General features: G+C 37.9%; 3 protein-coding genes and 1 non-coding gene across 4 annotated transcripts; 2 read left to right on the top strand and 2 right to left on the bottom strand.

The window, feature by feature from the left end:
• Positions 1-339: 339 nt before the first annotated feature.
• On the bottom strand, positions 340-1,616 carry LOC6628006 (slit homolog 2 protein). The gene is made up of 3 exons (XM_032437730.2): positions 1,531-1,616; positions 1,243-1,470; positions 340-1,175 (listed from the first exon to the last, which is right to left on the bottom strand). The coding sequence occupies exons 2-3, from the start codon at positions 1,430-1,432 to the stop codon at positions 970-972; spliced, it is 396 nt and encodes a 131-aa protein (XP_032293621.1). The 5' UTR covers positions 1,433-1,470; positions 1,531-1,616; the 3' UTR covers positions 340-969.
• A 107-nt stretch (positions 1,617-1,723) lies between these two features.
• On the top strand, positions 1,724-6,357 carry GluRIIA (Glutamate receptor IIA). Its single transcript, XM_002051377.4, has 12 exons — positions 1,724-2,586; positions 2,662-2,811; positions 2,875-2,937; positions 3,014-3,220; positions 3,337-3,554; positions 3,611-3,760; positions 3,827-4,269; positions 4,327-4,504; positions 4,572-4,795; positions 4,854-4,991; positions 5,047-5,477; positions 5,826-6,357. The coding sequence occupies exons 1-12, from the start codon at positions 2,496-2,498 to the stop codon at positions 6,257-6,259; spliced, it is 2,727 nt and encodes a 908-aa protein (XP_002051413.1). The 5' UTR covers positions 1,724-2,495; the 3' UTR covers positions 6,260-6,357.
• A 390-nt stretch (positions 6,358-6,747) lies between these two features.
• GluRIIB (Glutamate receptor IIB) lies at positions 6,748-11,169 on the top strand. Its single transcript, XM_002051378.4, has 13 exons — positions 6,748-7,095; positions 7,164-7,310; positions 7,367-7,429; positions 8,033-8,242; positions 8,337-8,548; positions 8,611-8,769; positions 8,838-8,996; positions 9,075-9,355; positions 9,413-9,602; positions 9,659-10,020; positions 10,073-10,503; positions 10,574-10,833; positions 10,889-11,169. Exons 1-13 carry the CDS (start codon positions 7,011-7,013, stop codon positions 11,072-11,074), a joined length of 2,745 nt encoding a protein of 914 aa, XP_002051414.1. The 5' UTR covers positions 6,748-7,010; the 3' UTR covers positions 11,075-11,169.
• A 232-nt stretch (positions 11,170-11,401) lies between these two features.
• Positions 11,402-11,539, bottom strand: LOC6628009 (U4 spliceosomal RNA). The gene has a single exon (XR_049069.2). It is a non-coding gene; the product is annotated as a U4 spliceosomal RNA (small nuclear RNA).
• Between the last annotated feature and the right edge of the window lie 13,483 nt (positions 11,540-25,022).

The raw sequence follows: 25,022 nt of genomic DNA, 5'->3' as shown, positions 1-25,022 counted from the left end.
AAAGATCCAGAATCAGAAAGCTAGAGTGCAGGCAAAATTTAAATTATAAAAAGGTGCATTTTTGGTAATTGAAGAAATATATATTAAATAAATGTGAATGGCGAAAAAAAATATTCCAAAAAATTCTATATGTGTATGAATCTGAAGTGAATTATTTTATTACTAATTATAGGCGAGCGCCACGCCCATTCATTTTCTCCGATTGTGTGTGCTCGAAAAGTAACTGAAATTCTTTAGTCCGAGCTTAAATATAAATTATTTTGTTAGAGTCGGTTCGATTCCATTTATCGAGGCCTTACTCACCCCTGGTTGATCTCTGTTTAGTGGGGGGGTTTTTTTTTAAATTTAATTTTGCTTTATTTTCATTTTTCTGTAATTTTCAGAATTATTTTATATACTTATTCTACTGGTAAGTCGAATATACAAATTTACAGCGGCGACTATATAAATCGATATGGGAGATCGATCGGGCGGATCGATAAAAGAAATGTGAACGACAAGTCGGATCATAACGACTAAAAACCAAACCTCTAAGCTAGACAATAAAAAATAAAATAACAGCAAAATTACGGAAACTCAGACTTATTCGTATTTAAAAATTGAATTTGAATGGAATATCTGGAATGGCAAATGGAATGGCATGATCTAAAATTGTCAGCTCAAAATGGAAGTCACAGAAAAGGCCGGCCAATAGCCGCTGCTATATAAAAAAAAAAAAATGAGGAAAATAATTAGTAAAAAGTAGCGAGAGTTTTTTATATAGCGGATTAGCTGCGGATGGGGCCGCCACGCAATATTGATTGTCCATAACGCGAAATGCGGCACGACATTGGCACACGTCCTTCAAACACTGCATCCGAGAGTCTTGCAGCCGGCCCTCTACAACCAGCTCAAGGCAGTCCTCGGTAGTGCGGCAGTAAATGCCGTATGGCAGACGCGGCTCGCAAACGGGGCTTGTGTGATTCGGCTTCATTTTTGGAATGTGATCGCTGCGGCAGCTGCAGCGATTGTCAGTGCAGCAGAAGTACAATGGCCACCAAGTCCCAAGCCCGTTATGCAGGTTGTCCTATTGTGATTGGGCACATAGCCCGGAATACAGGCGCACCGCATACCTTGTGGCAGACAAATTGAAGCGTCCACATGTTCGCATTGCGTATTGTTGCTGCAGCTCAAATCTGTGCATGGATGTTGCCCATTAGTTTGAATAGTTTGAAAAGATACTTTTGTCGAAGAAACACTCACCCAGAAGCCCTAGGCACTTGTCCTGGTGCTGCTCAAAGTTTTCCATGCATACGCAGCGATTTTGCGACACGCCACAGGCGGCAAACGTGTCCGCCTGCTGACATTCGGCCGACAGCTCACACGCTCCATCCAGGTTCACCTGGAGCGGCAAACAGCACAACATTAACCAGACAACATATGGACTGGACATCAGTGCAGGCAAATAGCCACAAAACGTATCGGTGGCCTCTGGTCCAAAATAGCGAGTAAAATATATATGTATATATAATGTATTTTTGAACCACTTACTCTACAGCAAAGTGCTTGGCGCACTCTCTTCCATACTCACACTCAGCCCTCAATGTGGTGCCTATTTGTTGGTGGTGGTGGTGCTAATAAACGATGCGACATTCGATTAAATCGATATTTTTGGTAGTAACCAATCGATGTTCTCGATGTTTACCCAACGAAAAGTTTGGATTTTTCTGTGCTTTCCATGTTTCTCATTATTTTGTTTGGCTTTTGGTGAGCGAAGAGCCAGTCAGCTGGCGTTCGTTCTTAAGTGGGAAAAGCTAGCCGAAATGCATGTCTATTTAAATAAGCAAAATGTTTTGACGCTCTCTTTCGCTCTCACTAGCTGTATCTCTTTATCTTGTTTGTATTATTTAATGGAAATCCGTCAAAATTAAACTTGAAAAAAACATCAAAAGCGCAATTTTAGACCAATTTCGAAATCAAAAAAGTCTGCCAAGATCGAACAACAGCAAGAGCATCACAATATTTGGCACACAATATGAAAAGCCGCTGACAAACATAATTATGGCTGTATACAAAGAAGAAAATCAACAAAAAAAAAAATTAATAACTAATGCCGCCTACGTCATCGACTATGCCACATGGCCAACATGACACACGGCACTGCCCCAAGAGCAGCGCACACAGGCGAATCCGAAAGATTGCCAGTTGAAGAGCGGACACAGTTGGGCCGTGCGGTCAGTGTGCGTGCTTAGCGCTCCAAGACTGGATGCCTGCGGTCGCTTGGACAAGCATCTGAATATATAATAAAACAATACAAAAAAAGATTAAAAATTTCTTGAAATTTTTACGTAATTTTGTAGAGGTGTGTGCGCGCCTGTATCTCTATATACATATGTATGTATGTATGTACTTACTACAAATGTATATGTAGCTAAAAAGTGAACAACGAAATGGCCGCTGCATTTAGAAAATTCAATTAGAGCGCGTTTAAGCAGAACATTTTGTATTGGACAAAAATGCATTTGTATCCAGTTAACATTTATGTGGTGTTATTTTTAAAATATGCCCTCCCCATTGCCGCTGAGGGGCACACAAAAATCACAGTGGGTATGTTTCCATTAACAAAGTTAAAAACAAAAACAAGAAAAAAAAAAAAAAAAAAACCAAAACATTTTCTTGTAGGCGCTATTTTCTATGAAAATGAAAAGGAAATCGAAATGAGTTTCGATCAGGCCTTTCGCGAGGTTAACAACCTAAAGTTCTCCGATCTTCAGTTTCTGACGATCAAACGATATATGCCCACCAACGACAGTTTTCAGCTGCAACAGATCGGTAAGTGTGACCCCGTCATATAAAGCTTATATGCTCACGCACTCGGTCACATTTTCCGTATAGCTTGTGAACTAATTTCCAATGGCGTTGCGGCTATATTCGGACCAAGTTCAAAGGCAGCTAGTGGTACGTACTGTTCGTGCTCTGTGCTCTGTGCTCATTGATCAACAGATATGCTGATTGTATTCTATAATCGCTTCAGATATTGTAGCGCAAATCGCAAACACGACCGGCATTCCACATATAGAATACGATTGGAAACTCGAGGCAACGCGTCAGGAGCATTTGAATCACCAAATGACGATTAATGTGGCGCCCTCCTTATCCGCATTGTCGCGTGCCTATTTCGAGATTATCAAAACCAACTACGAGTGGCGCACATTTACCTTAATCTATGAAACACCAGAGGGTAAGTTTTTGCGAAGACATTTTCGGCAAAGTTTCATGTTCTTTGAAATGTGGAAATCGAATTATATTATTATTATTTTATATCGTAGTTTTTCTCATCGTGTGGTTTGCTTTCAGGACTCGCGCGGTTACAAGATCTTATGAACATACACGCCCTGAACACGGACTATCTTAAGTTGCGTAATCTAGCCGATTATGCTGAGGATTATCGCGTTCTATGGAAGGAGGCAGATGAAACCTTTCATGAACATCGCATTATTTTGGACTGTGAGCCAAAATCGTTGAAGGAACTGCTGAAAATCTCTGTAGATTTCAAGCTTCAAGGCCCATTTCGCGTGAGTATTCAAAACTGTTTGCTTTTGCAGCGAGCCTAAAGAATCTTAACATGCAGAACTGGTTTCTCACCCATCTGGATACGCACAGTTCAGGCCTGAAGGATATTTATAATGAAGACTTCAAGGCGAACATAACATCGGTACGCTTGAAAACTGTCGATCCCAATCCCTATGAGCGCAAGAAAACGCGCATCACCAAAGTGGATGTGAGTAGCGCCCATAAAAATGAAGATTTCAGTTTCACTTAACCAAATATTTACCCAACTATATAGCAAATACTTGGCAGCCAAATGATGTTGCCCGTACTCATCTATGATGCGGTTGTGCTGTTCGCCAATTCGGCGCGCAATGTGATCGCTTCCATGGAACAGTTTTATCCGCCCAACAGCCACTGCGGCTTGGGCTACGGCAATACCTGGATAATGGGCGGCCATATAGTGCAAGAAATGAAAACCATATCGGAGGATGATGTTGAGCCGCATTTCAAAACCGAGAATATGAAAATTAATGAGTATGGACAGCGTACACATTTCAATCTGGAGATCTATAAGCCCACGGTTAATGAACCGCTGATGGTATGGACGCCAGATAATGGCATTAAAATACGTCGACTGAATCCGGAGCTTGAAAGCTCGGCAGCCACGCCGGATTTCTCGGTGCAGCGCAAGGTCTACACGGTGGTGACACATCACGAGGAGCCGTACTTTATGATGAAGTAGGTTTTAACTGGCATATTATTTGATAAACTTATACTATTTGATCTCATTTGCAGGCAAGATCACGAGAACTATAGGGGACAGGAAAAGTATGAGGGCTATGCCGTCGATTTGATTAGAAAGCTGTCCGAGCTTATGGAGTTCGATTACGAGTTCATGATTGTCAATGGCAACGGAAAATACAATCCGGAGACCAAGCAATGGGATGGCATTATACGCAAGCTCATTGATCATGTGAGTTGTGTTTTTCTTAAAGTGATTCTGCTAGTTTTTTTTTCTATATTACATTTGTATGTATTAGCATGCCCAAATTGGTGTCTGTGACCTGACGATTACTCAGCTGCGCCGTTCGGCAGTGGATTTTACGGTGCCCTTTATGCAGCTGGGCATTAGCATATTGCATTACAAGAGTCCGCCGGAACAAAAGAATCCATTTGCTTTCTTGGAGCCCTTTGCACCAGAGGTCTGGATCTATATGATTTTTGCACAGCTCGTGATGACGTTGGCCTTTGTGCTGATCGCCAGGTGAGCTGTGATCCTGTTGATTATCTTTCTGTTTTTAATTGAAATAACTATTACCTAGACTCTCCTATCGCGAGTGGATGCCGCCAAATCCGGCTATTGTCGATCCAGATGAGCTGGAGAATATTTGGAATGTGAATAACAGTTGCTGGCTTATGGTGGGCTCCATTATGCAACAGGGCTGCGATATATTGCCCAGGTTTGACAGGCAGGAAAAGAATTCGACACAAATTTAAGGCTCTTGTGTATTCTAGGGGTCCACACATGCGCATTTTAACTGGCATGTGGTGGTTCTTTGCACTAATGATGCTCAGCACTTATACGGCCAATTTGGCTGCCTTTTTGACCAGCAACAAGTGGCAGAGCACCATCAAGAGTTTGCAGGATCTGATTGAACAGGATGAGGTCAAGTTTGGCAGCATGCGCGGCGGCAGCACATCATTGTTCTTCTCCGAATCGAACGACACGGACTATCAGCGTGCCTGGAATCAAATGAAAGGCTTCAATCCCTCTGCGTTTACCAGCAACAACAAGGAGGGCGTTGATCGTGTACGCAAGGAGAAGGGCAACTATGCCTTCCTCATGGAAACTACCAGCATGACCTACAACATTGAACGCCACTGCGATTTGCGACAGATTGGCGGGCAGATTGGTGAAAAGCATTACGGCCTGGCTGTGCCATTGGGTAAGCTAAGAGTTTCTGAGTTCTGTTAGCTATAAGAGAAGAGAAATGTATGTAACAGGCAGAATAGATACAGCAGCTGAGTCGATCCAACTATATTCGAGTGTCTACAAGAGCTGGAAAATTGACATTCGAAGATCGGAAACGTATCAAATCAATGATAACTTTTTTTTTTAATCTGGGTATTGAGCATAGCTCGAAGCTTATAGAAGCTTATAGACTCTCCTCCTGTTTCCTATTATCTTCTTTTCTTAACTATATATAAAAAATATTAATATGTTAAAGTCTCCTGATGCTACTCTCATCTAACACCGATCTATATTATATGTATATTTATATATTCCCTTTCAGGCGCCGATTATCGCACCAATTTGAGCGTTTCAATTCTGCAGCTCAGCGAGAAGGGTGAGCTCTATAAGCTGAAGAACAAATGGTGGAAGAATCACAATGTTACCTGCGAATCATTCCACGAGGTAGATGGTGATGAGTTGTCCATTATAGAGCTGGGCGGTGTGTTTCTGGTGCTGGTTGGTGGACTGCTAACTGGCGTTATTTTGGGCATCTTTGAGTTTTTGTGGAATGTGCAGAATGTGGCCGTGGAAGAGCGTGTTACGCCCTGGCAGGCCTTAAAGGCCGAACTTATTTTTGCCCTAAAGTTTTGGGTGCGCAAGAAGCCGATGCGCATATCGAGCAGTAACAGCAGTGGCGGGGACAAATCCTCCAGACGCTCCTCGGCGTCCAGGCGCAGTTCCAAGGAGAAGACGCGCAGCAAGACGGCCAGTTAGTGCATAAGTTGGAGAATTTATTTGGTTTCTGAATTGCACTCGTGTTGAATAAACCATCTTGTTTTCTAGAGAAATTCAGGCTAGATTGAGTAATGATTGTCTCGCGCATATCGCTTAGTATATATATGTATATATATATATATAGAAATTCTAGAGGGTGTTTTAATTTTTTTATTGGTCACCATATTTTTTTCATTTCTGACTTTTTAAACACCCTACACAATTTGCTGTATGGTGTTTTGGCACGCACTAGTTGTGTTCACATTTGCCTGCCATTTACTTGGCTCATTTCCAGCTGTAGCTCAGGCGACAGTCCACATGGTCTAGAGTGTGAGGCGACTTTTCCATAAAACAAATGGCTCTTGGGCCACCGCTGCCGCCCGTTTCCGCCCCAGAGATGGCTGCTAAAATAAGCAGCACTCTCCCAGCGATCGCGGTGGTTGCTTCTTTCCAAAAAAAAAAAACACTTGCCTCAGTGCGTCGTGAGCAGCGCCCCCGACCAGGTCCCAGTTGGCAACGATAGGCTTCTCCTAGAGCTGTCGTCATCGCATGGAATCTTTTTTACGCATCAGTTTTTGCTGTCTTTCTTATATTTGATACTTATATATGGATAAAGTGAATTGTGAAGTGTTTCTTTTTGTGCATTGCATTATATAAACGCCAAATATAGTAAATATGAACGTTTTTATAGTTTAATAAAAACAAAAAAAAATATAAGGAATCATGCGAAACTGTGCTTAGCTCTTAAGATATGTTCCCACTAAAGTTCCTAGTTTTGGCCGCACTCGTCGCTGGCAGCGGCGCGAATAATGATAATGGACTGGTTATTAAAATAGGTAATATTCAAAGTTAATTTAAAAAAATCTTTATAATTTAAAGTTGTAATTCTCTCTTTATTTGGCAGGCGCCATTTTCTTTGATACCGAAATGGATCTGGCCGAGGCGTTTGATGCAGCTGTGGAGGAGGTAAATGCTTTGACAACAGACCTGAAACTGGAACCCATCAAGCACTATGTAACTGTGGATGATAGCATTGTGCTGCAGGATTTATGTGAGCATTATGAGCACACTTTATCAAATCATTGTGATATACTATATTTTTGTCAGCTTGTGACTTGATTGGAAATGGTGTCGCTGCTATTTTGGGACCAAGTTCAAAGACAACCAGCGGTAAGTTTACTTTTTAACATTGTTGTGCCTTGGCCAGCGGCTAAAAGTTAAATTATTTTTAAACAAAAATCGGCGTCATAAAATTATGTCTAGGCGGCTGCTAATTGTTGTTCTTGTTGCTTTTTTTTCTCGTCTGCTTGTCGTAATTCTCAAATGCTAGACCGGAGCACATGTCTATTAAAAACAGAGAGAGAGAAACAGAGAGCAAGAGTGAGAGACATATTGAGCGTGAACGAGGAAGAGTAGTTTTTGGTAGAGATGCTGCCATAGTTTCTCAATATATGCTAGCCACTAGCCTCGTTAATGATTCTTGATGTTTCGCAATAAAGTGGCCAAACAAACATTAGATCCAAATATTTTTGCAGTAAATAAACGAACGCATATGCTATGCAAGGTACCAAATGCGACACTTGCGAGTGGTTTTTTGGCCTGCTGCCAAATAAATATGTTCGTTTACAATATTACGTTTATTTTGCTCGACACTTTCATTGTGTGTTTTCTTAGTTCGCCAAGCTGTTCTATACAAAAATATTTTCACAATGAATTGTGAGTTGTGAGAAACACCAAACTAATGATTACCCTTTCTATTGCACAAACTATTAGATATTGTTGAGGTGCTGTGCAACATGACGGGCATTCCACATCTCCAGTTCGACTGGCATCCACAACAATCCTCTCGTGAGCGTCTCAATCATCAGTTGAGCATCAATGTGGCGCCCTCGGAACTGATTATCTCCACGGCCCTATCTGATATATTGCGCAGCAAGGCCTTCGATTGGAAATCGTTTACTATTGCCTATGAACGGGATACGCGTAAGTAAATGAAATATTGTTGTCTTGTTAAATTGTTAAATCGAAAAAGTCTTAAAGTATGTTAATAAAAGAAGCCTGTTTTTGTCTCATTCAGATCTTGCGCGATTACAACACATTTTCGCTTGGAAGCAGCTGCACAAAACTGGCATTAAGCTGCAGGAGTTTCAACGTGGCGATGATTATAGAATACTTTGGAAACGCATTAACAATGCGCGTGAGAAATTCGTGTTGCTCGACTGCCCCTCCGATATATTGTCGGATGTGATCAATGCATCGATCAGTTTCAATATGACCGGCTCCTTTAATGTGTGTAACTATATCGTATTATGTGCAAAGCAATTTCATTTAGTTTTCCTATTTGTATGCAGAATCTATTCCTAACCAATTTGGATACGCACGTCAGCGGCATTGATCGCTTCTATTCAAGTAAATTCACAGTTGCCGTTGCAGCTGTGAGGATTCGTTCGTATATTCCACCTCCAGTTCATGATGAGATTGATGTGTTTGACAATGATGTCGACGATCGGGTAGGTTCATATTGATTAAGCCTTAATTAATAATAAAACTAACAATTTGTAATATATTTCTGCAACAGTTTGCCTCGTTGAGCACTCAGCTTGTCTACGATGCGGTGGTTCTGTTCTACAATGCTGTGCTACAATTAAGTCAGCATACCGGTTTCTACACGCCACAATTTAGCTGTGGGCGTGGCTTTTGGCAGCCCGGTCCGCATTTAGTGCAACAAATGAAGCAGGTATGATTGAAGGAATTTTTCTATAATACGAATTGCTTATATCCTGCCTAAATATTCTTTATATCCTCTGTATTTAAGCTCACACCAAAGCAAATCAAGCCGCCGTATAAGACACAGCGACTGCAATTAACGCAGGATGGGCAGCGCGAGGACTTCAATTTGGAGGTCTACAATCCCATTATCGATCGTGTGACGCACATCTGGAACAAGGATTTTCAGCTGGTGGACATTGACAAGATCAGAGAGAACTCCACGCAAGCATTGAAACAGCGACGTCTTGAGAACAAGGAGGACTTCTCGCAAAAGCCCGTCCGATATACAGTGGCTACGCGTGTGGGCAAACCCTATTTCAGCTGGCGGTTAGTACAACTATGATCAAGTTAAACGCTAGCTAAACTAATCGAAGCAATTAAAAGTGAGGAACCGGAAGGCGTGCATTACGAGGGCAATGAACGTTTCGAGGGCTATGCCGTTGATTTGATCTATAAGCTGGCCGAGGAATGCAAATTTGATTTCAATTTCGAGCCAGTGAGGGATAATAAATATGGCAGCTATGATGCGGCCACCGACGAATGGGACGGCATAATTAGGCAGCTAATTGACAATGTGAGTGTGTGTGTGTATTAAATTAAGATTTAAATCATTTCCTCTCCACCTCGCAGAACGCACAGATTGGCATCTGTGACTTGACCATTACTCAAGCACGCCGTTCAGTTGTGGATTTCACGGTGCCATTTATGCAGCTGGGCATTAGTATCTTGTCATACAAGCAGCCACCACCACAGGCGGATATTTATGGCTTTCTCAATCCCTACGGTGTGGATGTTTGGCTTTATGTAATGGTTGCCATGCTCATAACTGCGATGGCATTGATTTTGGCCGGCCGCATGGATTCATACGAATGGGAGCCACCGGTGCTGAATGAGAATAATGAACAGGAACGTGAAAATATCTGGCACCTGCACAATACCATGTGGCTTGTACTCGGCTCTATACTCAATCAGGGCTGTGATCTGTTGCCCAGGTGTGTAAATGTCTCAAGTCGAAGTCTCAATTCTTATTTAAACTTTTTCTAGGGGCCTTCCCATGCGCCTCTTAACTGCCTTCTGGTGGATTTTTGCGCTTCTCATTTCGCAAACGTACATTGCCAAACTGGCTGCATTTATCACCTCGTCGAAGATGACGGGTAATATTGCCTCATTGCACGATCTGGTCGATCAGAATAAAGTTCAATTCGGCACGATACGAGGCGGTGCGACATCTGTTTATTTTTCGGAATCTAACGATACCGAAAATCGCATGGCCTGGAACAAGATGTTGTCGGTGAAGCCGGATGCCTTCACCAAGAATAACGAGGAGGGTGTGGATCGTGTTAAGCTTAGCCGCGGCACCTACGCATTCCTCATGGAAACCACCAATCTGCAATACTATGTACAACGCAATTGTGAGCTAACCCAGATCGGTGAGAGTTTCGGAGAGAAGCATTACGGTATCGCGGTGCCACTGAGTAAGTAAACAGTTTTCAGATTGTTAAAGAGCCCTAGCTTGTCTTAAATCCAAAAACAAAATCCATTTAGACGCCAACTTTCGATCGAATCTAAGTGTGGGCATTCTTAAGTTGAGCGAGCGGGGCGTACTATATAATCTGCGCAACAAATGGTTCAATGCAAACGACACGGTTTGCGATAACAGCGGCTCGACCAACGATGATGGTCAGTTCGACATGGATGCTGTGGGCGGCCTATTTGTGGTGCTAATTGTGGGCATATTTGTCTCTTTTCTGATCGGCCTTGCCGAGTTCTTGTGGCATGTGCATCGCACTGCGCTCAAAGAGAGGGTAAGGACTGTTGCTCGTTCTGTACGAGTTTTTCTAAATGGAGTGCCTCTTGCAGGTGAGGCCCATGGTGGCATTGAAGGGCGAGCTAAACTTTCTCATACGCGTCTGGCTGAGACGAAAACCGTTGCGCACTTATCGCGAGAGCCGCGATTCGACATCGACTGGCTACTCATCCCTTGGACAAATGTCCAGCACGTCCAGTGTGAAAAAGAAGAAAAAATCAAAGAAAAGATCGGAGTAGAAAGCACTGAACACGCTTGCAACATTCATTCAAATAGCATTTCTTATTGTTAAAATATAATAAAATATTTTTAGGGCACACAAATGTGAGTTTGCATCAAAACGAAAATTATCAATTGGTTCGGTTTATGGCTAGTAGAACCAAGTTCCTATCTATATAAGTATTATAGGATAGGATCGGTCGAAAAGTAGTTTCTTGTATGGCAAAATATTTTCAAAATATTTGCACGTCATTGCTCACATATTTTTAAGACCTACAGGGGTATCAAAACTTTGGCATGCCGAAGATTTCCCTTCTTTACGTTTGTTTGCATTTATTTAAGAATCAGCTCTTTCGAGCCTAAAAAAATTGCCTCAACGTGAGCGTGGCTCACACAGGGCGAGTTATTGGTTAAAGTTTTCAACTAGCAATAATCGCAACTCGGTTGTGACCTCATTGTTTGCGATATTGCCACTGCACAAGGTTGTGCTTTGATCAGGAAAACGCTTGACACATATCCACGACGTTTGCTTTAACCGTTTGGGAATTATTGCTGAATAGAAAAAAAGCTTTAAGGGTTGCGTGGCAGTTAACTGCCTAACTAACCCCCCTCTATTCTAATGATCATAAAAGCCTAACCGGTTTATCAGACCTAAGCCCTGACCAGTTCCTAGTCCAACAAGCTGCATCAATCGCAGACAAAGTCAGTGCACCCTGGTCGCCGTTAAAGTTTAAAACTCTATCAGGGTTTGCCGCACTCGATAACCCCACAGCTATTGAATTTTTATGACCTAACAAGCAATTGCTTGTCTTCTACGCAACTTGATGATGACCCTTGCCCGCATCAGACATTCAACTTTGATGGCCTTCAGGAACTTCAAAAAAAAAACCCAAAAAAAAAAAACAAATAGAAAGGCAGTCGAAAACGGGGAAGAGTCAAGAGTCTGCAGTGCGTTGTGGCCAGATATTTGGATTATGCAAGTTAAGCGGCTTGCCCGCAGTACGTTCGAAATTGTAAGCTGCTTTAAGGCCAGACCCGGGGCCAACAATTTGCCTTAAAGCCAATGCTTAAAACTTTCCGACGTTTTCACCTTTGCCAATTTGACGCCTTTTATGGCCTGCTTTTGGCCATCTCTCGATGCCATCAACAAATTGGCCCGTACTTACCAAATGGCCAAACACTTTCTATTGTGTTTCGTAATTTAAATGGACATTTTACGGTGCGGGTCATAAAATGCGCAAATAAGGGTTAATTATGTCGCGTACTTGACGTTCCAAGTGCCAACAAAAGATGCTCAAAGTGGCAATTGCCTAATAGGAATCTTAATGAGCAGCTACTAAATTCCGCCGGCCGAGTAGAATGGGCAACAAATTCGAGTTCCCACGTTGTATTAGAATTTAAAAAAAAAAAGAAATTAAATATGTAGAATATTTAGTTATAAAATACATTGACATGTATTTATTATTTTAATAACAAGAGCTGCTACACAATCAACTTTAAAGGTTTGATTAGAAGTGAAGCTGTTCAAAATGGAAGTTGCACAACAATTTAAAAAATTAATATAAACGTTATAGATGCGGAAGTAGCATAGTGAAGTGTTGGGGATGAAACTACATAAAATACCATTTAATGGCCAATCTGACAAACGAATACAAGTGTTTCGCCGACCTGTCCAAAATGACAGACCGAAACAAGCCTATTAGCCCATGTCAAAAACGCCCACCGAAAAAACTTTTGCCTCTAAACGGATGCAGTCAATATCAACACCATAAAACAACAACAACAACAAGAAAACACAAACCCAAAATTCAAACTCAAACCCAAACACAAACCCAAACCCATAAAAACAGACGCAGTCGATTGCCTCATCGTCGAACCGGAAACAATTGACTCGATTACACAGCCCGGCAAAAAAATAACACAACCTGACAACATAAACATGAGGCACCAATAAAAAAAAGCAAAAAAAAAAAGAAAGGAAAAAGGAATAGCAAAAAAAAAGGGATACAAAAAAACGCACACATTGTAGCCAGTGCAAAGAGTGCGTGTGCAGCATTGTGAGGGAGAGTGAAAGAGAGCGAGCGAGAGAGAGAGAGAGAGTGAGGAAGCGAGAGCGAGCTGTTTCCGGTTTGCTTTAGTCGGGTTAACCTCAAACTCAGTCAACTTTTCACCTTTTCACTTTTGCAGGATGCATTAGTTTTGTCATTAAATGTGTGACGCGCTTTAATATATGTTATTGTTTATTATAACTTTATTGTTAATGTATTAATAATAATTAATCAGAATCCATATATATAAATATACATCAATATATTAATATTGTTTCTTATTACCAATGTAATCTTGTATTTTTTATAATTAATATATAAATATATATTATATTTTATTAATATATTTATATATTATTGATTACAAATGAATTAATATATCCGTTTTTTATCTATTAATATATTCTTTATTAGAAATCTATCAAAATGTTCTTTATTTGTGACATTTCTTTAATTTTAGACTTTATTAAAATTAAATATATTTCTTATTAGTAAAATATTAATATTTATTCATTATTAATGCATTAGTATATTCATTATTAGCAATCTAATAATATTTCTTCAATATTGTTATTAATATATAGTATTTTATTTCTTTTTGTTTATCTATAATATATATATTTTTATATCTGATTAGTATAAACTAAGTGTTTGTCGCCAGGTCTGTCAGTTATGTTTATATGAAGCTGGTTTCTTCTTCTTATATGAAGGATCGGTGATAAATTAATTTACTGTAAGAAAACAGTTTTGTTTTGTATTTCAGGGAATTTTTTTAACAAGCTTGGAAATTAACAGGGTATTAAATCAAGGGTAAATGAGGGTAAGGGTATTTAAGTTTCGGCCAGCCGCTTATTTTCATTTTTTTTATTTAGTTTTTCTTTTTCTTGTGTTTTTGATTTTACTGTTTAATTGCAGTTTTTTATTTATTTATTTTTTTGTTTTGTATTTTACCACATTGTGAAATGTATTCGCTTTTTTCTTCTCGCCATATGTTCGAGAGAAAAAAAAAACCGCAAATTGTTTTATTGTGTTTTGCATTTGTGGATGAAATTTTAATTGTTATTTATAGTCGGGCATGCAAGTTTTATAGACCATTTTTAGCTATTGTTGTGCTAATTGGTTGAAAGCCCGAGACGAGCTGTGAATAGAAAATATTCGTGACATGTGGCTGAAGGCATGGAATTAAATTCAAGTTGGGCTGCAAATTGCAAACAAAAATATTTGCGAACATTTTTATTAATATTTGCGGTCTTCTATTTTTGTAATTTATAATTAAATATAATTTGGATGAATTCTTTTTTTTTCTTAATAATTATATGCATTTAAATTTAATTAAATTTCTAAATTGCACAGTACATTTTTTGTTTCATTTTTAAAGATTGTATATTTCACAGAATATTTTTTGTAATATTCTTTTTTAAATATATTTAAAAGCAAACATTTTCCTTTACAGTTCTAACAGTTGTTTTTCGTTATTTCAAAAGTATTTTTATACAAATTTTTGTATTAGAACTTTATTAAAATTTGTAAAGTAAGTAAGAAAGAAAGAAAGCTTTTCAACGATTTCTAAATTTAGAAAAAATTCATTTGAATTATTTTTTTTTTCTTTGAAACATTCGCTTTGAAATTTTATTTAAGTGCATTTCAAATAATTTATAATTATTAATATTTATAGTTTTTTTTTATATTTATGTCTATAAAAAGCAAGTTTGTTATGGGGACTATTACAAGAAAATTGTCTCCATTTGAAACACGCTTCTAATAGTTATTTTTGTATAGACTTAAAATATGGAATATATATATACATACAGGTAATAAATATTATTTATAAGTCAAGTTAGGCTATCTTTTCATAGTCATAAGCAAATAGTTTTATACGCATTAATTTAAATTCTAAGCTAGATATATGTAAGATTGGCTCGACTACTGGGTATCTGCACGTCTGGTACGGCATAATTATTATTATTTTTAAAAATATTTTTTTTTTTGGTTTTGTAAACAAATGTAATGCAATTTATTTGTTGAAATTCAATCAGTGACATAATTTAGTTAATTTACTGCCGCAATATCACGTATACGACCCGCGCTCCCCACAAACCTTTTTGATGAGCTGCGAACAATTCGCAGATGAACAAGGTGCTGTTTCTGGCTCTAAGCTGAACAAGATGCGACTTAAAAATGCATTGGAATTAGCAAACGGCACACAACGAGTCCACATACAATGCATTTTAAACAACAAGTTGCCCCTGCAACAGCAACAGCAGCGGCAGCGGCAGCGGCAGCGGCAGCAACTTGACTGGAACAACAATAACTGAGGAGGCAGCGGCAATATGTTTGCTTGTATTTTCGTTGGCAACACGCGCGTCTCCAACGAGCGGCTCCAGTTGGAAAATCAGCCAGCTAACCAGCAGAAAACAAGCAGGCAAATAAAAACAGAGCCCAGAACCGACTGAGAGCAGAGCCTGACCACCCACAACCCATTCCCCCTCAGAGAGCTCACAGACTAGGCACCGGGGCACAAATTCAATATGGCGCCACAGAGGAAGTGCAACAGACGCACAGCCTGTGTGTGCGTGTGTGCGCTAGTGTGTGTGCGTGTGTGTGCTCGCATTGAGCCAACAGCTTGTGGCGTCAATTTGTGGACATTATTGTTTCATGACTGCGACCGGTACGCAGAACGAGGCCTAAGCAAAGCCTGACAACTCGCCGCAATCACTGGCAACCATTTGGCCAAAGGGGACGCAGCATGCAACACGAGTAGCATCAAGGTGGTGTGCGCGGGTGTGGAAGGAGTTGGGTGCACCGCACAGCATCACCAGCAGCTGTTGTGATCTAATTTTTGATTATTTACGCGATTTGCGCGTTAAATTTGCACGAAAAATTAATTGTGCGCCGCAGTTTTGTTGGCTTTTGGTGGTTTTTCTCGGTTCAGTTTTCTGATTATCGGTTTTGCGAATAAAGAGCACACTTTCGCACGGCAGCCGCAAATTAATTGCGTTGAACTGTGCGCAAATATCGGCAAATCAATTAGATGATAAAGACTTGCGGGTCAGGACGCTTCAATTGAAATACGTAAAGTACAAAAGGCATTGGAGATTTGGCAAGACGGCAGAGTTTCGAGACGGCCTACAGAACAATTGTGCCGCAAATTAAAGCGAACTAATTGTAGTTCGAAAATTTTATTTAATTTTTTATTGAGTTGCTTCTCGAAGAAATTTTCAAAAAAAAAAAAAATTGAATTTTTGTTATGCTCAGACCACAAAAAAAAGAGAAGATTATGTTAAATGAAGGATATCTACAGCTTGTTAAAAATATATTTGAAGCTAGAATATTTTCTAAATATTGTTCCATTAATTTTTTAATACACACGCTCCAACATGAGAGGTCGGGTATATCTGGAGGTCACGCCCTTGCTTTTTTATATGGTAACAAAATTAATAAGAAGTAAAATAATTTAATTTATTTTTGAAATTTTTCGTTCTGATTTTTTTTCTAAATATGTCTAAAGGCATATTCAAATATAGTATAGGAATATTTTAGCTATAAATAAACTCATGAGAGGGAGCTCTAGTTAATTTCTGCACATTCAAACAATACAGTGTGTAGCTCGGCTACAGGGTAACTGCTAGTCAGGCAATCTCTTGCTGCTAATTGTGGGCATCGCAGCCCAAAATGGGTTCTTTATGAACTGGGACCAGGCACAAAATGTCACACAAAGCCAATTCAATTAACTTTGGACTCAGAAACGAGTTGTTTGGGATTTGGTAGCCCTATCTGATTGTAGCATAAATCGAACGACAGTTGCTCGAACCGACTTCATACAGATATATATATATAGTTTTTTTTGTGTAGAGCTTTAAAGTACAGTAAATCGTTTGGCCAAAGCAAATGTGGTTGCTCGACTCTCTCTCTCTGATGACATTTACAAACGTATTAATTGAATTCAATTTACGGCTGCCGTCGACAACACAAGTGCTGGATGGGGTGTCCTTGAGGCCTGGTGTCCTGGAGTCCTGGAGTTTTGTCGGAACTCTTGGCTATTGCAAAATTGATTTGATTTCCAAGTCAATGTCAACGCGCTGCCCAGTTTCAGGTCGACACTTGGAGAGGGGGTGGGGCCGACTGAGGCGGGGCAAATGCAACCAGGAATTTTAAGTGTCACTCGAGAGTAGCGTCTACCCTACCCTCCCCCACCCTGTCAGACAGCTTGCTGCAATTTTTATTTTAATGAAAAATTCTAGTTGTCAACAACTGCAACTTTGAACTTGCCAAATTTTCAGCTCTTACAACTGCTGCTTGTTGCGGCATTTCGTATATAAGTAAAAATAAGCATAATAATTGATTTGTAAATTTGAATGCAATTTTATGACTGCAGCAGCTGCCATGTGCCGCATGCAAGTTAATACACTCTGTCGCAGGGTATTTACGTTTTTGGAAACGAAATGTGCAATGCATATAAAGCATATATATTCCTGATCGGCTGTTTTGCTTTTATCATCTTAATGAAACTAGGCTGCAAAATATTTTTGATACTTTTATTAATTTTTTAAATGTTTTTTTTTCCGTTTTTCTTATACTTTTATTTATTTATAGAATTTTATTTTTATTTGATTTTATTGATTTTTATTTGCATTTATTTTTTATTTGGTTTTTATTTATTTTTGTTCATATCTTATTTATTTTTTATTTATTTCTTAATTTTTCAAATAGATTTAAGTTTATTGTTATTTCTTGTGTATTATTAGTATTTTTTTTACATATTTTTTTCTAATTTTGTTTTTAAATGTTTTTTTAATTTTTTTTTTGCTAAAATCGGTAGTATATGAGAAATTTATAGATCTGTTTTTCTTATTTTTTCTCTGCATAACTAGATCCAATTGTATAATTTGGATTTTTATTATCCATTTTCCCTTACAACATAATCATTCCATATTCTATCATAAAAATAAAAGATTTAAATATCATATAGTCGGCTGTAAGTGCATTTAACTGTCGGCATTTGGGCATAAATTGTATTCCATTTGTCTTGTTTATTGACTTCTTAATTGTTTTGGTATTTAAATGACTTGAAAAATTGCAACAACAATTGCAAATCCTTTTGTCTGTAATTGATAGGTAAATATTACTCAAATTGAAGGCATTTAATTTCTGCTATTAATTATAAATTATCAATAATAATTTAAACTAGATATAGATTTGTTGTGTAATGAATCTGATTTGAAATTTTGGCGCATCATTTTTAGCGCAGACACGCATAATAATACTTAAACCCCATTTTTAATAGGCTTCATTTTAAGCCCATTTTTTGTTGGACAGCTTCGTTTGGCGTTCAATTCTCAACTGAAACGATTTTCAGCCAGCTGCCAAACCTTTCACGCGTTTAGTTGAAAGGGACTTTTTTAATGCGAGGGAAATTGAAGAACTGTGGTGAATTTATATTGAAGCGCAAATAAATCTATAAGGACTACGTTGCTAGGCAAATATGCTATTAGTATACCACTTTAATACTATATATATTTTTTATAAATATATAAATTCTTTTAATATATAAACACTATAAATAGACCAAATACTATAAATACATCATAATATATAATTTTATAAATGTACAATCAATATACCACTATGAGCTTACTATAAATATACCATAAATATGCTATAAATATGCTATCCATAATTATTTAATTAATATATAATATTACATATATACACACTAAAAATATACCAGAAAATACTATAACTTTACCATTTAAACACTATAAGCACAGTTCCATACCATAATTATATACACCATATATACTACAAATATACGATAAGTATTATATAAAAATACTAAATTATAATAAATAATAAGTATACGATAAATATACCGTTTAAATACTATAATTATACCAGCTATATGCTATAAAAATACTGCATATATATTCTATATATATACCAATGCCTTTTCTTAAATTTATCACCCATTTTGCGTCTTTGCTAAACTTTTCTTTTTGGTATTTTTAATTTGTCAATATTTTACACAGTTCTCGAAAACCGATTGAAAGAAAGTAAATTAAGTTATTTGCTGTCTATTAATACTTAAAAACCCAACAGTCAATTATTTTCTAATTTAATTTAATTTTCGTTTAGTGCAAAGTAGATTTAAATTGAAGGCGGAAAAGTTCGATTTTCTAAGTTGGAGATTTTCCCAAAAAAAAGCTTACTACTAAGACAAAGTCAGCTCTTCTTGCTTGAGTTGTGTGTTGTTCAATCAGTCAGTCAGTTAGTCAATCAGTCAGTCAGTTAGTCAGTCTGTCAGTCAGTCAGTCAATCAAGGGTAAAAAAGTCCTCTATATAAAATGCAAATCGAATGCGTGACACAGCTGCGCCTGTTCTCAAAGCCACACAAATTAATAAAATAATAAAAATGAATGAAAATATGTTTATGCAAAAAAAAAAAAGGGAAAAGAAAAGAAAATAAAGGAGACATAATAGATATTGCCTCACGCACACACACACACACACACACACACACACACACACACACACAGCTACGAGTCGAGGCGGAAAATTGCCGAAGCTCGAAATGGGCCGCCAATGCGAAGACATTGAAAATGGGGGAAAACTTGCGATAGGCTGTTGCTGTTAAATAATAAATAAATACACGACACAGACACACACACACACACAACATTTAATGTAATGCGCAGAGGAGCCACATTTTCGGCTAACTCGATTAAATGATATTATCAAATATCTGAGAACTCAATACACAATTTGCAATCTGACGTTTCCATAAATCTGTATATATTTGTAGGTGTTATTTACCTTTCAGATATATAAGTTACAAGTTTTTGTTGCTGGCGGCTGCGCATATTTCCCCGTTTTTTTTTTGCTTTTTTTTTGGCTCATAAACTTGTTTTTCATCTTGCGTGAAGCGTCGCTATCTTTCAATTGGGGCGTGTGTTGGATTTGTTAGAAACTCACCTCAAGGCTGAGCAGCTAATTAGGTACTGCTTGGCTTCCCATCTACACGGAAATTGTTCGGAAAATGAGAATCTGAATTAAATTAAGAAATTGCTTGTTTTTCATTTTCTTATTATTTTTTGTTAATCATTTGTTTACCCGCTAAGAAGGATTGTTGAGTATCTCCAAAGACTTAAAAGGCCATACAATTTGTATATTTCAAAGGCTTAAATTTCTAATAGTAGTAAGCTCTTAAAAATGTTATTTAATCTAATTCAAAATAGCAATTCATCAATTCAATCAAAACTAAATATAAATTTCATTCACACTATCATCTAATCAATTCAATTAAAGTCATAAAATAAATAAATAAACCGGGCTACGTTAACATATTTATGTTAAACGCCTTAAGATAACAGACATTGCTACAACATTGATCGCAATGCTGGCGGAGCGCGCGTTTAGTAAGAGAGTGGCCACTGCGGTTTGTTTGAGCGTGGGATGTGACTCTTTTGTTCGGCATGCCATTAACGCTAATGCTTTTGATCATGCTATGTTCGAGTTGTTTGAGCAGTGTTGAGAAGCAGGGGGGGAGAGGGTTATTTGCATGACCACTGCTCTCGCGCCTGCGGCGGCAATGCTTTTAATTCCGTTATCTTGGCTCTTAATTCAGCCGTAAGCGCATATGCATCGAGCTTGTTGGTTGTGGGACGGGCGCGGGGGAAGCTTTAAGTGCGCCGGCTTAGCATAGGCTGTGCTGAATAAGACAATTTTAGTTTGTGCGCGTCTGCCTTTTTAATCGAACTCAAACGCCGCGCGTGTGCATTAAATTGATTAAATAACTAATTATTAACTCTAATCGCTGTTAAACGTTATTAGTTGGTGCCGCGAGTGATTTCAATTTACAATAAATAGTTGCTTAGCTAAATATCAATAAATAATCGCTGAAATTTGAGACAGCAAATTTTTCTTGGCTACGTTTTTTCACATAGCTAAAAATGGCGCGCGTTCGTCGCCTGAGCGCGAAAAAGAGAGTGCCAGAGAGCAAGAGAGTGAGTATTTCCAGGTTTCTTATATGTTAATGCGTAATACTCGTAACTAATAAAAATAGGATGTAATTTGCATTTCTTTTCTCTTAAGATTAATTATTTCTCTTATTAAATGTGAATGCTTTGCACCATAATTTTGATATTGAAGGCTATTTAATTACGATAAATGCTTTGCCTTGCTTTTGATATTCTTTTACTTATGCTTATTCTTTTTTATAACGAAATCCTTATTAAGTTTAATCATTTCATGAAGTGTGTAAGGCATAGAAGATGACATTTCCGAACCTCTAAAGTCTGCATATTCCATATTGGCATCAAGAGCCGAGTCTATTCCATAAAGATAGAAACATGATATAACTGATACGGTTTTTCGATTGTATCTCAGAGATTATAAGAGCTACAGATAACAATATTACATTTTGCATATTTATATAGTATCTGCCTGTCGGTCACTCCCGATTGAAGCACACTTGTTTGTAGCATTGCATTGCTGATGAATTGAATGCCTCTTTATTGATAGGACTGAAGCACCCTACACACATACATATGTATGCATACTTATGCACATACAGTCGACATCTTTGCCGGCTTTTATAGCGTACCTGCTAGTCGGTCACTCCCGCTTAGAGCACAATTGTTTGCTGATGAATTGAATGCATGTTTATTGTTTAGATTGAAGCACATTCTGTCTGGCTTTTATAGAGTATCTACCAGTCGATCAAGCACAATGGCTTGTAGCATTTGCATTGCTGATGGATCACGGATTGAATGCCTGTTTATTGATTAGACTGAAGCACCCTATACACACATCCATATCCGTATGTCTACTTATGCACATTCAGTCCACACTTATTTAGCCCTTTGCTGGTTTTTTGTGTTTAACACGCTCGTCATGCACATTGCGTTCCAAGCTGCCATTATGCTGGCATCTATGATTAACATGGCTATAATAGTCACTAAGTGCATGCTTTTGACTTTGCTGCATACGTATCAAAGTCATTAGACGGTGTGTATATAATACACCCGCTGACCATGCCAGGTGTATGCGAACAGTAACATATTCAAGGATTGCAGTCGCTGCCTTGGTCATTATGCGGTTGGTTATTTTCCATTTTCCATTTTCCATTTCCCATTTTCGTGGCTCAAGTGCTTATTTTGTATGGCGAGCGCCTTTAACTATGCAGCTGTTTCGAGTTGGGGCTCATTTCTTTTCTCTTACTATTTTTTTTCATTAGAAGCACTTAAAAATCGACATGGTATGCAGTTATTTGCTATTTGCTATTTGTTATTTACCTTTTGCCAAATTGCTTACTTCAAGCCTCGTTCTGCTGCACTTTCAATCAGTCTAATGACAGAGCCATTGAGAGCGCAATTTGCTTTTTTAATTAAAAGAAAATAAGTAGCCAAAAAGCAGGCACTACACGACCAAGAGAGAGAGAGAGGGAAAGAGAGAGGGAGAGAGACTAAGCCCAAACAAAAAGATAAACAGAGCATAATAACAATAATAAACAAGTTGCCACTTCATTTCGAATGCTCCGACGAAGCTCTGATAGCTACTTAGTGCCAATATTAAAATCCACCACAAAGCAATGCCAACTGCTGTCCAAAAAGATACACAACAACAACCAAAACAAACTTTAGCCATTGCATCAGCAGACGCAATGTGAAAGAGATATATATATATATATATATATATATATAAGTTTAATATAAAGAAAGAGAGGGCGTGCAAGTGAGTGAACTGCCGGGCAAGTTAATCAGCATTTATGGCAGACTTTGGGCAACTCAACTTTCTATATAAACACAAGTATCTGTACTTACGTCGAGCACATTACTTATGTTAGGGCATCTTGCAGGGTCTTGAAGAAGTCAGCGTTAATCTATTTAAAAAACCTTATACTGACTGCATGAGAATCTGATGCTATGAGGTCCTAGTATTGTAACAGATACTCCTACGCTTACATCTGATCTTAAGACTGGAATGGTGAAATCTTATGTTTGACTTGAATAAATAAATGTTAATTTATTTACAAAATTCAATTAACACAATAAATATAAATCGAAAATATTTGATGAAATTTATGTTGACAGTATGATAATTGTTTAAACAACTGTTAAAAGAAAAAATTCCTTATAAAGTATATAAATACGTGGGCCAAAGCCTAAATAATTGTTAATATACGCGCTAATGAGCTTACTAATGAGCCTTTCTCGCCGCTTCTCATGACATCTACCTAAGCTACAAAGATGGCAATTTTATTGACTACATTATATTTATATTTGCTATAAATAAAAAATAGTTTTAAATTAAACCAGATATATTTAAACACATGCCCAAAAGCCAAGCTGTTTATTCAAATTCGTAAACATTTTAAATCAAATTATTCTGATTTAATTAGCTTGAGAAAATGTTATTAACTTTCAATAATTAAGTTTTTAATCAAGAAAAGCCGCGGCGTATTAATTAGATGCTCAGATCATTAGCTCACGGCAATTAGAGTATTTATACGTCGTCGTAGAAAGTATGAGTATTTTTTGCTTTCATGGATTTTCTGTTTTTAAGCAAATAAATTCATATTTTTATGCTCAAGCGTTTATTTGCTTAGTGGCTGGCTGCGATGTAATCTGCCAAATGTAGTCGCAGTTCCGCTCTCAACGCTGCAGTTGCTCCTCCACTCGAGCTAATGACACTTTATGTGGCCAGGCTGAAGTGGATCATCATCATCTGCGGGCGGGATTGCGCTGCCCGGCACCGGTTGCTCTGCACTCGGTTGTCTCTGGGCAAGATTTCGAGCGATTGGCGTAAGCACCGATGGCGCCAAGTAATGTAAGTGGCTAAAACTCAGTTGAAGAGTTTTCTTATCTATACGTGTGTGCTTGTGTGTGTGTATGTGTGTGTGTGTGTGTGTGTGTGTGTGTAGTGCCTACTTGGTCAAGTGATTTAGCTTGTGATTATATTGAGTGCTGCTGCTTGAGTTGACTCTCAGTCGCTGGTTCAATTGCCATGTCTTGTGCGGCGGTTTTGCGGTGTTGTTCTGAATGGTTCTCTAACAATTTGTAAACTTCAGAGCCAAGAAGCTGCTTGGACTCGCGTTTAATTGATAAGCCAAATAATAAAGTTATTTAATACAAATAAAAGTCTTCAAAGCTTTAAAATGCATCTTAAAATAACATAAATACGTAAAAAAGTTACATGTCAATTCTTCATTTAAAAAATAATATTATTTTAGGTCCTCTGGAACTTATGTGTAAATAAATAAAAATAAAAACATAAAATTGTGAATAAAGACAAGGTAAGTAATATAAATAAATTATGCACAGTATTTATTTGTATTCTATTAAAAAAATATAAACAATCTGTCAATTCAATATTTCGGATCTCTATAACATAAAGCTGCCATAGGATCGATCGTATGATTCCGAAATAATTTTGCCAAATTCGGCATTTTCAAGCTAGAGTAAAGCGAATCTGTAAAGCCCTACGGCAAATATCTACTAGAGTATTAAATCGTCTTACTTTCTTGTTTAATGTATATTTTTTTTGTGCTTATTTCACATATTTAAATACTTGCTCGCATGTGTCTTGATTTCATGATTCCTGAATGCTAGCACACAAATATCTACATAAGTATATTCTTGAGACTTGAGAAGGGAAATAAGAAACTAATTGTGCCATGTTCAAATGGTTAGTTCATAAATAAAGTAGAAAAGCTGTAAACAAATTTAAAGTGCAATTAATTACACCAAAAGTGCCTTGAAGTGGGTGAGGCGTGGCCGCATTTACGATTTTAAACGCTTCCGCTGTGCAATTCAGCTGGAAAATAAATTAAAAAATTTACTAAGCCGTTTGCTGTTATTGTTATTGTTGTTGCTGTTGTTGTTACTGTTGTCTGTTGGCCGCAAATAAAAGTTGCTCGTTCTGT

This window comes from Drosophila virilis, chromosome 4 (assembly GCF_030788295.1).
Source record: "Drosophila virilis strain 15010-1051.87 chromosome 4, Dvir_AGI_RSII-ME, whole genome shotgun sequence".
Classification (NCBI taxonomy): Eukaryota; Metazoa; Arthropoda; class Insecta; order Diptera; family Drosophilidae; genus Drosophila; species Drosophila virilis.
This window is presented reverse-complemented; position numbering and strand designations above follow the sequence as displayed.

Excerpts from the sequence above, each read along its gene's own strand:
- GluRIIB (XM_002051378.4), top strand. The coding sequence starts at position 7,011 with ATGTTCCCACTAAAGTTCCTAGTTTTGGCCGCACTCGTCGCTGGCAGC. Across the intron at positions 10,504-10,573 it reads CGGTATCGCGGTGCCACTGA|ACGCCAACTTTCGATCGAAT; the intron begins GTAAGTAAACAG and ends AAATCCATTTAG. Across the intron at positions 10,834-10,888 it reads GCACTGCGCTCAAAGAGAGG|GTGAGGCCCATGGTGGCATT; the intron begins GTAAGGACTGTT and ends TGCCTCTTGCAG.
- GluRIIA (XM_002051377.4), top strand. The coding sequence starts at position 2,496 with ATGCATTTGTATCCAGTTAACATTTATGTGGTGTTATTTTTAAAATAT. Across the intron at positions 2,812-2,874 it reads TTTTCAGCTGCAACAGATCG|CTTGTGAACTAATTTCCAAT; the intron begins GTAAGTGTGACC and ends TTTTCCGTATAG. Across the intron at positions 4,796-4,853 it reads GCCTTTGTGCTGATCGCCAG|ACTCTCCTATCGCGAGTGGA; the intron begins GTGAGCTGTGAT and ends ACTATTACCTAG.
- LOC6628006 (XM_032437730.2), bottom strand. The coding sequence starts at position 1,432 with ATGTCCAGTCCATATGTTGTCTGGTTAATGTTGTGCTGTTTGCCGCTC. Across the intron at positions 1,176-1,242 it reads CAAGTGCCTAGGGCTTCTGG|ATTTGAGCTGCAGCAACAAT; the intron begins GTGAGTGTTTCT and ends ATCCATGCACAG.